Source organism: Rhinopithecus roxellana, chromosome 15 (genome assembly GCF_007565055.1).
Source record: "Rhinopithecus roxellana isolate Shanxi Qingling chromosome 15, ASM756505v1, whole genome shotgun sequence".
Taxonomy (NCBI): domain Eukaryota; kingdom Metazoa; phylum Chordata; class Mammalia; order Primates; family Cercopithecidae; genus Rhinopithecus; species Rhinopithecus roxellana.
In genome coordinates this window covers 90,419,347-90,432,333 of record NC_044563.1, presented here as the reverse complement: position 1 = coordinate 90,432,333, position 12,987 = coordinate 90,419,347, and the positions used below count along the sequence as shown (strand labels likewise).

Genomic DNA, 12,987 nt, shown 5'->3' with positions numbered 1-12,987 from the left:
CACGTTCACGCCATTCTCCTGCCTCAGTCTCCCGAGTAGCTGGGACTACAGGTGCCCGCCACCATGCCCAGCTAATTTTCTGTATTTTTAGTAGAGACAGGGTTTCACCATGTTAGCCAGGATGGTCTCGATTTCCTGACCTCGTGATCCGCCTGCCTCGGCCTCCCAAAGTGCTGGGATTACAGGTGTGAGCCACCGCGCCCGGCCTTGTTTCTCTTTTTAACTGAGTTGTTTTTTATATTTTTCTCTCAAGCATCATGTTGTATCTTGTTACTAAATAGAGGCACAATTTCAATTTTTATTTTATAGTTATAAACTAAAGTATATGATAGGTAATATAAAATATTAAAATACAGAATTTATACTTTTTATTTCTTTAAGAAAATATTTTTCAAGTTTCAAGATATATGTTGAATTTTGTTAAATGTGCTTTGGATATCTACTGAAAAAAATCGTGTATTATATTTAATATATTAAATATTTCCCATATATGAAAATGATTTTCCATAGAAATAAACCCTTGTGGTGTGACAGTGAAACTCATTTGATCATAGTTTATTTCTTTTATATGTACTACCAAATTCTATATATGAGTATTTTTTTTAAAGTACTCTGCAACTTTCCTGCATTAGTTAAGATAACATCTAAGTTGCTATAACATAGAGGCCCAAATACAATAATGTATAGGAGAGAGAAGATTGTTTCACTCTCAAGAAACAACTCCAAGGTGAACTGATCAGGTTAGCGGCAGGCAGTGCTCCATATGATCATTTGGGGACCCTCACTCCTTCCCTGTTGTCATTTTGCCATGCCCTGAGGTGTCAGACTTGATACAAGGTCGAAGCTGGATTATGGGCAAATCTGGCTTCTCATGTGAGGGAAGGGAAGAGAATGGAAGTCCAAGCTTCCTTTCTTAGCACAGGAGTTGCACATACCCCTTCAGCTCCCACTGCATGGGTGACAAGATGGTCACGTGTCCATACCTAGCAGCAAGGGAAGCTGGGGAATGTGGCTGCTGGCGGGACAGCTGGCCCTATGCCCAAATTAAACTCCATTCACATGGAAGGCAGACAAGACATGTTGGAGGATGACTAGGTGCTTCTGTCGCATTGTCGTTTCTACTGAACAACATACTGTAGACAGTTTCTCATTTAAAGCATATGGAACTTTAAACGTTTTTAACTGTTTTATTGTATTATGTAAGAAACACTGTATTGTTTGACCTATCTCATTAATATTTATGTTTTTCCACTTTTTTCTCTATTAAAAACAATGTTATAATGAATACACTCTTACATAGATCTTTATAGAGATCTGTTTTTTCCATGGGCTACTATTCTAGAATTGCAATTGATTTATTAAAAGTATTTACTTTTAACTATATATGTGCATACTGCCAGATTAACTTACAAAAAATATACCAATTTAGACATCCACTACCTACAGCAAAACTTTATTATCCAATATTAATAGGGCATAAGATGGATCTTAGAAGTAAAATTATCAGGCAAATGAATTTGATTCCTATAAGCAACAAATTTTAAAACTAAAATTAACCATGGTCAGTGTCCAGCAATATACACTCCCTCTCATTTTCTGTCAGTTCTAGGATCTGGATGCTTAAGAGCTCAAACTGCGTCACTTACCAGCTGCAAGGCCTTGGTCAAGGTTCTAATTCTCTCCACGCTTCAGTTTGTTCATCTTTAAAAGGAGGTTAATAATAGTACCTACTTCACTAAGCTGCTGTAATGTTTGCATGTGATACTGGTCTTTATTCCAGCAGGAACCTGGCATACATTTTCATTTCTGTCATTTAGGTTGCAGAACTCTTATCTTGCCAGCCAAATGGATATTCTCGTACACTGTGCTCCACAGTGCTAGAGATGTGGTGGGCAACCCTCTGTGTTTAATGAATACTTGCAGACTTGTGACTTTCTTTTCTCATGTTCTGAAAGCCCCATCAAAGAGCCCCATCCCCTCCCATACCCAGGATAAAAGGCTTTGGGAGCATTTTATGAGAGCTGGCTCAGATTACGTTTATAGGCTCTAAATACAACCCTGCATATGAACTCGTGGGGAAAACTCCAGTCTCTTATGATGGTTGTTGGCTGTTCCTTTGAGAAATGGGAAAAGATACTTATCAGAACATTCTGGAGTCTGAAGAATTTTGGGTCTCCTTCAGTTTGTGAGGACTGAGAGGCTCATTTCTGTGCAGCATCTAGTCTTTCCAACAACGCAATCAGTTCCCTTCTCAGAAACTCTATTGTATGCTGTTTTGATCTTTGATCATTTGCAGGTTATTTCAAGCCAAAGATGTGACTGACACTGGGCCAGTTCTTAGGTTGTGTGCTGGGGATGCATTAAGTGGAAAGGGTTCAGGCCCCACCATCAGGGAGAAGGCCTTGTCCCAGCTACCATTATCAGTCCCCTTGGCTATCGCGACAGCCTGCAACCTGATTCCTCTCCCTGCACTCCCAACCCCCAACCCAGCTCACACCATGGCCAACATAGCAGCCGCAGGGATCTCTAAAAGGCAAATCTGTTTCAGCATCTTCAGAGGCTTCATTCTGCTCTGAATCCTCAGTAGAACCTGCAAGTTCCTGGGTGGTTAACCCCACCCACTTCCCCAGCATATTCTAGGGCCATACTCTCTCTCACTCATAATATTTTGGCCTGCCTTCAGCAGCTCATTCTTTCCTCTTCTTAGGCATGGCACATGCTGTCTTCGGCGTGGAATGTTCTTCCTCTCTCCCTCTTTGCCTAATGAACTCCCACTCAATCTTTAGATAACTGCTCACGTCACTTTTCTTGGGAAGGGTTTGCTGGTACCTTCAGATCCCTTCTCTTTTGTAAAATCTCTCATGTGAAATTGTTTGGATGTTTCTCTGATTAATCTGTGTCCCCCTGGACAATGAGCTCCAGAGTATGTGGCATGTCAGTTTTGCCTAGCATTGTATCCTTAGCTCCCAGCTCATTGCCAGGGACATAGTAAACACTCAATAAACATTAAATAAATGTGTGAACAAATGAGCTCACCTTCACTGTCTAGGAGAGGAGACATAAGAATAGACAAAGTCACTACAATAAATTATGATAAAACTTTAACAGGCCGTAAAGTACCTAGGAACAAAGAGGAAGAAGCAGCTAGCTCAGTGGGGTTGAGTCAGGGAAGGTTTTCAGGAGAAGCCACCTTGATCTGGGGAAGAGAAAGTCATCCCAAGCGGGGGACAGCAGAAGCAAAAGCATGTAGGCATCTTCTAGTGCTTGGCATACTTCAGGAACAGAAGGAATGTCATGTGAACTAAGTGTGAGCTACATGTCCCAGAGAGATGGGCAACACGGTGGGAAGAGTGGGCTGGGACCAGGGTAAGTGGAGGCTTTGAAGGCCAATTAATGTGTTTGAATTTCATTTAGGACACTTTGGAAAGTCAGAGAAGCCTGCAGGTAAGGAAATATCAGGATCAAATCTATATTTTAGAATAATTCTTCTGAACAGATTGTGAGAGCTGGCCTGAAACAGGAGAGGCTAAAGACAGGGAGACACCAGGTAAAAGGATAGGGAAATAGCCTGGTGAGAGGTGATGAGGTGGTAGTGAATGTGGACATGACAGTTTGACAGCTATTGGAGATCAGCTTGTCAGGACTTGACGAGGAGATGGAGCTGAGAGGCAGACCAGGAATACCACCAGGTACCTGTCTGTATGGCTGTGAGGGTTATGAATTGTGAGGCAGGAGGAGGAGTTTGCTTGAGAAGGAAGACAGTGAATTTGAGTTTGGACATGTCAAATGCCCATGGAAAGCAGCTTGAATGCAACAGACAAACGTGGTTTTGCATTCTGGCTCTACAGCGATGAGCTGGACCCTAGAAAATCACTTTAACTTAGCTGAGCTTCAGTTTCTCCAGAAGATACATTTCATAATACATTCTTTGTACTTTTAGAAACCAATTTCTCTTCTTCGGAGGAAGCAATTCCAAAATTCAGCAAGTCCTACAGTTTCACTTCACTTCAAGTTCAATTAAATTCTAATACTTTTAATTTCAAGAAAGTATGTCTAGTAGAATCTCCCTCTTTTTCCCTTGCTACTTCTGTATTTGTGGGTAAGGACGTGTTTAAGCTATTTTTTATTTGCAGGACTATTGTAAGAAATAACAAAGTGTATCTACTGCATAGTTGATGTTCAGTAAATGGTGGCTCTTGAAATTTTTTATTCCCCTTATCCAGGTGCCAATATCTAGGAGGTAGTTGGCTATCTGGACCTGGATTTTGAGGGACACGTAGGCTGAGGCAGAGAAGTACATTGAATGGACAGTCCTTCCAAAACCCCCAGTCTAGACTCAGAGCCTCAGGTCTCGGGCAGGAAAGAGGCCTCCCTAAGAAGAAAGAGGTAAAGAAAGTTTATCCCCAACTAGCAGCTTTGACTTTTAGGAACCATCCTGGGACTCAGAGCATCTTTAACCAGAGCCCCAAAAGCAATTTTTGCAAGTTGCTGACATGGTCAGAAACAAATATTTTCATTGGAATGAGCTAGTACTGGGAGATATATTTGAAAATAATTATATTACTTTTGTTGAAAGTGGCTTATCTTCATATCTAAAAATTCAACCAATAGTGAAAAATACAAGGAAGAAAGTAAAAACAGCTTACACTAAACACCTCCTTCCCCACAAATACAGAAGGAGGAAGGGAAAAAGAGGGAGGTTATACTACATATACTTTTTTGAAATTAAAAGTATTAGAATTTACTGAACTTGAAGTAGAACTATAAGACTTGCTGAATTTTGATAATTGCTTCCTCCAAAAAAGAGAAATTGGTTTCTAAAAGTACAAAAAATGTATTATAAAATGCATAAAGGGTTTGGAGTTACTGAGGTAGTGTTTTTGTACTATATGTTTTAAATTTGATCTAAACTTTGGACCTGGCATTTGTTTTAATCAGGTATGGCATGACATAGAGACCTGCAAATGATTCTCATGAAGGAATAGGTTTGTACTCACAGATCCCTAATAGCAGGACATGTGGCACATCACACAGAGCCCCTTGGGGAAGGACCAGGGTGGGTCAGAAGGCAGAAATGGTAAGGGGAGCGATGGCCCCAAGCCTCTACTGGGGTTTTCTTGGGAAGGAAAGGTAGAGGCAGGGTAGGTACCCTGAGTATGTTTACAGTTGGCTAGTTTGAATAATTTTGGTAGGTTCTAGGCTATAGGGGTTGCCCCCAGTTGTCAGGTACTGGCCCTGGGGTGATTTAGGGGGAGTATTGGCTTGGTGTGTGAGAATTTGATAAAGGCGATGTTTGCAGGTATGGGTTCTGTATTGATTGGTTTGTATTTCAAAGATGCACTTGAAAGAGAGTTGTTTCCTAACTCTAAGAATTAGCTAACCTTGAGAGGGGCTGTCTCTCCAGGATTAAGGCATCAAGTGACAGAACATCAAGAATACAGAAGATAAGAATATTTAGTCACTACAGTGGTACCTACTGACTTCCTGCAGGAAAAGATGAGAATGGCCGAATATCTTCCCACCTTCACGTTTCTTCCTACCTTTCCATTTCTACCTCTACACATCTTGAATTCTTCTTTGTACATCATCAAGGTTATAACATTTACATTCCATGTTCTGTAATTATGGTTTCCACAGTTATTTAGCCTTAGACTTAAATGTAAAAGGATCTCATGTTCACCACTGGTCCTTTTACCATGGTTCATATTTCCCAAATTTATTCTGATTTATGTCTTGTTTAGCTGGATTTTGTTTTCCAACAATTTTCCGGAAAGAGGTCAGAGGTGCTATGTTCCCTGAATTCTATCACCTTTGAAAATTTTGTCTTAATTCTTGAAGGACATCTTGCATGGTTATAAAATTCTTGGGTGACTGTTTTCCTTGGAACTGTGTAGATGTTGCTCCACTGTATTCAAAGTTATGGAGAAGGCTGGGACCAGCTGATTTCTAGCACCTCTTAATCTTCACTTTCCCTTGTAGATGTCTGTCTTTTTTTTTTTTTTTTTTTGTATGAAGCATTTGAATATATTTTTCAACATGGTGTGGTCTGTCAACCTGAAGGGTTCAACTTTCTCCTCAGGTGAGGAAAATTTTTCTTCTGTTATATCTTTGAATATGTCCTTTGTTCCATTTGTTTTGTTCACTACTTTGGAGACGACATAATGCATAGATTGGTCATCAGTGTCTCAACTCCAGGTCCATTATTTTATCTCTATATACCTCAATCTTTCTTTCCTTCTTTGCATTCCTTATGATTACCCAATCTCTACCACCCTCCTGTAATTCCATTTGAAGCTATATCTGCTTTATTCCTTCATTTTTCCAATAAATTGGTTGGTTGTATATTTCCCAAATTCTTGATTAGTCCTTTTATTTTGGGCTTCAATTTGCTTCCTTAAATAGCAATCATCTTCCATCTTTGCATGATCTTCTCATCCCAACTCTAATTTCTTAATTTTTTTTCAGGTTCTTATTTTTTCTAGAGTCAAAGTATTTATGGTATATATTTTGCACAGAAGTGTACTTTTGCATTTTTTGATGTATTTCTTGCAACTATGTTTCCATCCTGACATCTGTCTCCTTCAAGTTTCCCTTTTCCTTCCTTTCTACCATCCTTCCTCTTTTGTCTATCGTATTTTTGTATAGTTGCCATGCCATCTGTTTTCCTTTTCTTTCTTTCTGATTTGTACATTTCTACCTTGATTCCCTTTCCCTAGATATATTGTATTTTAGGTTAATTTTTGTTGACTCCTTCCCACCTTAGCTGAGATCTCTTTGCCTTCCCTTTAGTGCTTTAGTTGAGGATTGTATATTTTGTGTTTGTTTTGTTACTGCTTGGGTAGTGGGGAAAGGGGAAGTTAAGATAAAGCTGTTTGTAGAATTGGTTTCTGCTCTTTTTCCATAACTCTGTTCATAGTCCAAAACATGAGTTTGTTATACCAAATTGGGGGCACATCTTATTCCTTTGGAGGTGGTTAGTAGTGGGTTTCAGATTGTTTCACCAATTTAGGTTGGAATTGTAGAGACAGGCTGTCCGTGGGTTTATTTTCCAGACTTGACCCAATGCTTCCCAACAGCCTCTCACTCCTCCGCCAGGAAAGGAAGGGAAAAAAAGACAATTCCAAGGAGTTTAGCCACTGTTTTTCAGGAGTTGGGGGAGAACATGGTGTTTGGGACTTTCCATGTGTCTCCTGCCATTCACTCCTTCAGAGGGGCATGTTTTATTTACTTTATCTTTAGTCTTCCTTCCTTGTAAATCCCTTCATATCATTCAAGATAATCCACTCTGTGCAATCATTCTGACTTTCCTCTCTTCTTCTCATCAGTAAGAAAAGCAAAATGGCAGGCAGCCCAGGCAGTTTTTTTCTCTCTTTGAAATGCGGGCAAGATGGAATGGCGAACCTTCTATTCTAGGGAAACTTTCTGAATCTCCTCTGACAACTGCCTACTTGCCCCCTCCATCCCTTTCCCTCTCTATTCTGTGGTATTGCACTCTTTGTAAGAATTTTTTCTCTCCCATCTTCCTTTCAATACTGTTTCTTTGGAGAAGAAGAAAGGGCTATCATGGGTGGAAGCCCTACGTTTATTCCTAGTCATGTTTATTCTTTCTGTAGTCAATGTTTTTAAAGACTATTGCCTTTTCTTGTATCTTAGAGTTTCTGGTATATTTTTTCTTTGTTCTGAAATGTTTTGTTGTTAATTTGGTTGAATTCAAGAGGAAGGAGGTTGGTTCCTGGAACCCACCAATTCTGGCATTACTCTTCAGGCACCATTTTGGGAAACTTTTCTAGGCAAAAACCCTGGTATGGATTTCACTTTATTAGACCTCACATGTTTCAATCATCCTATAGATATCTCAGGAGTTTGCTGCTCAGTTGACTCTCTGTTGAGTGTGGTAGGGATACAAAGATAAAGGTAGAATGATGCCAGGGGTGCCGCAAGGTTTACCGCAGAAACCTTGTCAGGGAGCTATAAATGCCAGGACAGAACCACAGAGGTAACAGGTAGCTAAGATAACTTCTAGTTTAATCTTATATCCAAAGAAGAATTGCTAACTGACCCATCTCTGACAGATGATCCTTCAACTCACTTGGATACCTTGAGTACCAAGGAATCCATGCCTACCATTCTCTTATTGGCAAGTTCAAAGTATTTAAACATATTTTACCTTGAGCCAAACTAGATATCCTCTTGTTTCTTCATGGTCTCCCTTGGTGAGACTTCTTTCTGTTCACATGATTCCCAATCTTAACTCTTTAGGTGGCTATAACTATGCCTATAGTCCTGGTCTCTGGCCTAGCCTAGGATCCTGGAAAATGACTGAGCAGATTGGAGAAATACTAGGTTAAAATCTATGAGAAAGAGTAAAACATGGATAAATATGAAGTTCTGCATGCAAATGGAAAGTAACCATTGTACAGGATGAGGATGCCTGATTTGGGTCAACTAAAGAGGTTGAGAGTTTTGCTTAATGCTAAGTATATTGTAAGCCTGTAGTCAGGCATACAAAATCTGTGCTGCATGGATAACAAACATTAATGCCAGGGACATTTACCAAAGTCCTCCTGCGCTAAGAGCTTGTTAGAGAACATCTGGGCCTCTGGAACAGCAACAAATCAGAATGTGTGCAGGAATGGGATGGTGTCTAGAGACCATGGGCCACAGTGGACCACAGTGAGCTGTTGGAAAAATGGAGCTAGAGTCTGGAGAAGAGAAGCTTTAGAGAGGCACAGGAGCTATTTTCAAACAGGAGAAAGATTCATGGAAAAGAGAATACTTGGTTTGTTCATTCTGTCTTCAAAGCACAGACCCAAGATAGTTTTAGAAGGTTAAAAAACAAAAAGCTGTTCATTGTCTCTGTTGACTAGGAGGCACTTATGTTTCTGAGATCTGTAAAAGGTCTAGCAACCTTAGGTTTACTCTGGAAAATCTCTTATCTATGGGGTATGGAATCAGATGCTAATTTCTAAGTAGTATACAGAATATAGAACAATTGAATTTATCTGAGGAGGAATAATTGCACAACAGGTCTCCTGAGAAGCCTGCCAAGGAGTAGGTTTTTTTCCCAAACATTATAGCCAAAGAGCCAACCAGCTTCCAATTGCCAGCTTAATACTGTGAGAAGCAAAGGGAAGAACATAACATTTGAAGCAGGTAGACCTTGAAGTCTGGCCATGCCATTTGCTAGTTCTGTAATCTTGAGCAAGTGACTTAACCTTGCTGAGCCTTGGCTTATCCACATGTAAAATGGGATGACTAAATTCTAGCTCATTGTGAGGATAATGTAAGATAACAATTTAAAAACCCTTAACATAGAACTGGATACTTATAAATGTTAAAGCTCTTCCTTGCCCCCTGAAGCTAACTGCCAACAGTACTACTGTAATTTCAAAGAGACATTTCATAAGTAAGCACTTTTTTTTCAGGGCTTCCTTCTGAACTCTCCCCAGCTATTGAGGAAGAAGAGTCAAAGAGTGGCTTAGATGTCATGCCTAATATTTCTGATATACTGCTGCGCAAACTGCGGGTCCACAAGAGTCTCCCTGGAAGGTAAAATCAGGATGTGGGTTACAGAAGACCCTGTACGGAGTGGCCCCTGTGTTGGATTCTAGGTGGGACACAGAGGAACACCAGTATTAATTCTTGAACCCAGAAGGGCCAAAGTCCAATTGTCTAGATAGGGATAATGCATTCAAAACAAAAAGAATAATGAAAGGCCAGGCTGGGTGTTTTCAACTCAAAGACCCAGTGGGTTTCTTAGGTGGGCACAGCTCATGAAGGCATGAGGGTCACCAGAAGCTCATGGCAACAGAGAATGGACTTTGAGCCAGGAGTCATGGGTTTCAATCCCAGATACACCATTTACCCATGACTAGTTAAGTTTTCAAAAATTTTTTGTAGAGATAGAGTCTTGCTATGTTGCCCAAGATAATCTTGAACTCCTGGCCTCAAGTGATCCTTCTACCTCAGCCTCCCAAAGTACAAATAACATTTAAGTAACCAAATGAATGATTTGAAAGAGTAAAGTTGGTAGAAAGACCATGAAATAGGGCACATCTAGAGAATAGCATGGGAGTGGGACATTAGGTAGGAGGTCAAGGAAGGCCTCTGTGATAAAGTAATAATTTGAGATGTGCAAATGACAAATGACAAAAAGAAGCCACTCATGCAAGGGTTTTGGTAACATTTACAGAGGAAAAAATCATAATTTTAACAAATGGTGCTGGGACAACTGGATAGCCACATACAAAAGAGTGAAGTTGGACCCCTACCTCACACAAAACACACGAATTAACTCATAATGGATCATAGACCTAAATGTCAGAGAGAACACTATAAGACTCTTCAAAGAAAAAATGTAAGTCTTCATGTCTTTGGGTTTTCTAGATGCGGCACCAAAAACACAAAAGACAAGATTTTAAAAATAGATAGTACTTCCTCAAAATAAAAACTTCTGTGCTGCAAACAATGTCAAGAAAGTGAAAGGCAACCCACAGAATGAAATATTTGCAAATCACTTATCGGAAAAGGAACTTGTTTCTAGAGCATATAAAGAAGTCTTACAACTCAATAAAAAGATAACCAATTTTTCAAAATGGGGAAAGGATTTAAATAGACATTTCTTCAGAGAAGATATACAAATGGTCACATAAAAAGATGCTCTGTCCTTTTAGAGGCTCACAGTTCTGCCCCCGGGTACCTATGCTCATTTATGAGGCACAGTTATCTGTATCAGACACCAGACATGCCATGTGGCTCCTCTGCCTAAATCATACTTCTCTGAGTCCTCAGAGCTTCCCCCCGACCCCCACTTTTTTTTTTAAGGTGGGTATATTCTAACTGGGTGTGGTGGCTCACTCACCTGTAATCCCAGCACTTTGTAGGCTTGAGGCAAGAGGATCACTTGAGGCCAAGAGTTTAAGACCAGCCTGGACAACAGAGTGAAACTCTGTTTCTACAAAAAGAAAAAATAAAAGAAAAAATTAGCCAGGTGTAGTGGCATGCACCCATAGTCCCAGCTACTCTGGTGGCTGAGACAGGAGGATTGCTTGAAACCAGGAGTTCAAGGCTGCAGTAAGCCACCTCTGCAGTGATCCTGCCACTGCACTCCAGCCTGGGCAGCAGAGCAAGACCCTGTCCCCAAAAATAAATAAAATAAAAATAAGGTGGGTGTCTTCTATAGCAAAAAAGCAGAATGTTAGTCATTGAAATAGAAAAATGTTTGGTTTATAATTTATGAAAATACGTACATTTCACATAATATCCCAACAAACCCAGGAGTCAGAAACAAACTTGGCAAGTTTTGCCAAATCATTTAAATCACATGTGTATGCTGTAGATGACAGTTAAGGCAAGGGCCTGATGGGTGTGACAAGAACTGTAAGCATCAAACATCCCTGCAGCTGTTTGTCCCGTGTTCTGGACTCTGCTGACTTCATGGCCATGGGGTCTAGTCACCTCATCCTGACAGGAAGGCACTCATATCATTCCCTAGGGTGAGAACCAGCCCCTTGCAGAGATGGCTGACCCTTACCTTTGCTCTTGGGGTCCCTTCACACCCGTTCAAGAGAGGAAGCTGTGTTTCCTGAGAAGCTTATCAATGGCATGCTCTGTTGCCAAGTTCTGTGACGCTGGTAGGACCCCTCCCAAGCCTCCCCGCCCCAGCACAGGAAAGGGCCTGTGTATTATTTACATTGTCTGGGCTTCAGATGGGACCAGCTTTAGTTACCAGCAAGAGCAGCAGCAGCAGCAACACCAAGTGGATGTGCAGATGCAGGAACAGCCTATGGCTGGAGAGCCCTGGCTGTAGGAATGGCACAGAGGAGGAGCTGCTCAAAAGGACACCTCTGTGTCAGCTGGGGCTTTCTTGCCACTCTGTGATTCTAGCCATCAGAAGTTCTTGCTGTGGAGAAGAACCCTGGTCACTCTCTCCTACCATTTATTCTCTGGCCTGCATGCACCTTTGTCATGGCCCTCAGAGACTGAGGAGGGTGAGGCTTTGCAGACCTGGGTGGATATCCCCAGAACAACTATATGGCAACTTAGATGTGTGTGAGTTATAAAGTCTTTATCACAGGCATTTTCTTATTTCTTACAGCAAGGCTGTGAGTTCATAGTCAACATGAACAGGTCACATTTCCTGAGAGCCCACTGAGTGTGGATGCCATATATTTATGCATACAAACACATATACACATATACATGAGTACATATAGTGCTTATAACACCTCTGTAAGGTAGGTGATATGATTCCCATTTTGCAGATGAGCAAGCCCGGGCTTAGAGACATTAAATAACTTGTCCAAAGTCACAGAGATAGTTGTGGTGCTGTAAGAGTCAGTATCTCACAGGTGACAGAGCACAGGCAAGGGGACATTGCATCTTTTCCTTCTCACCAACACAGCTTACACCACCCCTGGAAACACATGGTCTGCTGGTCATTCACAGTCACCTTTGGGTCTACTGACTAGATTGCATAAAGTTCAACTGTGTGTTTTCTTTTTCACAGTGCCCCTCCACTCACTGAAAAGGAAGTTGAGGTAAGTGGCTCAAGTGTGTTATGAAATTTAGTGCCTGTGCTTGACTGGGCTTATTCAAAACATTTCTTCCTCCAGACTCTAGCCCTGACATTTTTAGACAAAAATGAGAAAGAGTGACTGTGGGATAATATGAACATTCATGACCAGCCCTCTTGAACCATGAGATCCCCATTCCCACGTCCGTTCATGGAAGATTTTGACAAATTTGGGCAGAGGGGAGAAGGTAGCTGGAAATTTTACATTTCTGTAAGGATTGTTTATATTCTTTAAATGTGCGACTTAGATACACAAAACCAGCTGGGAGCCTGTGGAATTGTTTCAAATTTATTTCAGAATTACTGAAAAATGATCAGATTTCAAGTTCTAAGCTTTGGTTTAGTGGGAAAGGGGGCTGGCCACCTCAGGGTTTCAGCTACAAGAATGCCAGCTCAGCGGAGCCAGGAAGCTG

At 40.9% G+C, this 12,987-nt stretch overlaps 1 protein-coding gene across 1 annotated transcript in view; it reads left to right on the top strand.

Moving 5' to 3' along the window:
* Positions 1 to 12,987, top strand: part of MRVI1 (murine retrovirus integration site 1 homolog) — a 78,075-nt gene that overhangs the window by 32,185 nt on the left and 32,903 nt on the right. The window contains 2 exon segments of the mRNA XM_030917497.1: positions 9,426 to 9,549; positions 12,509 to 12,539. Coding sequence (XP_030773357.1) covers positions 9,426 to 9,549; positions 12,509 to 12,539 — 155 coding nt within the window.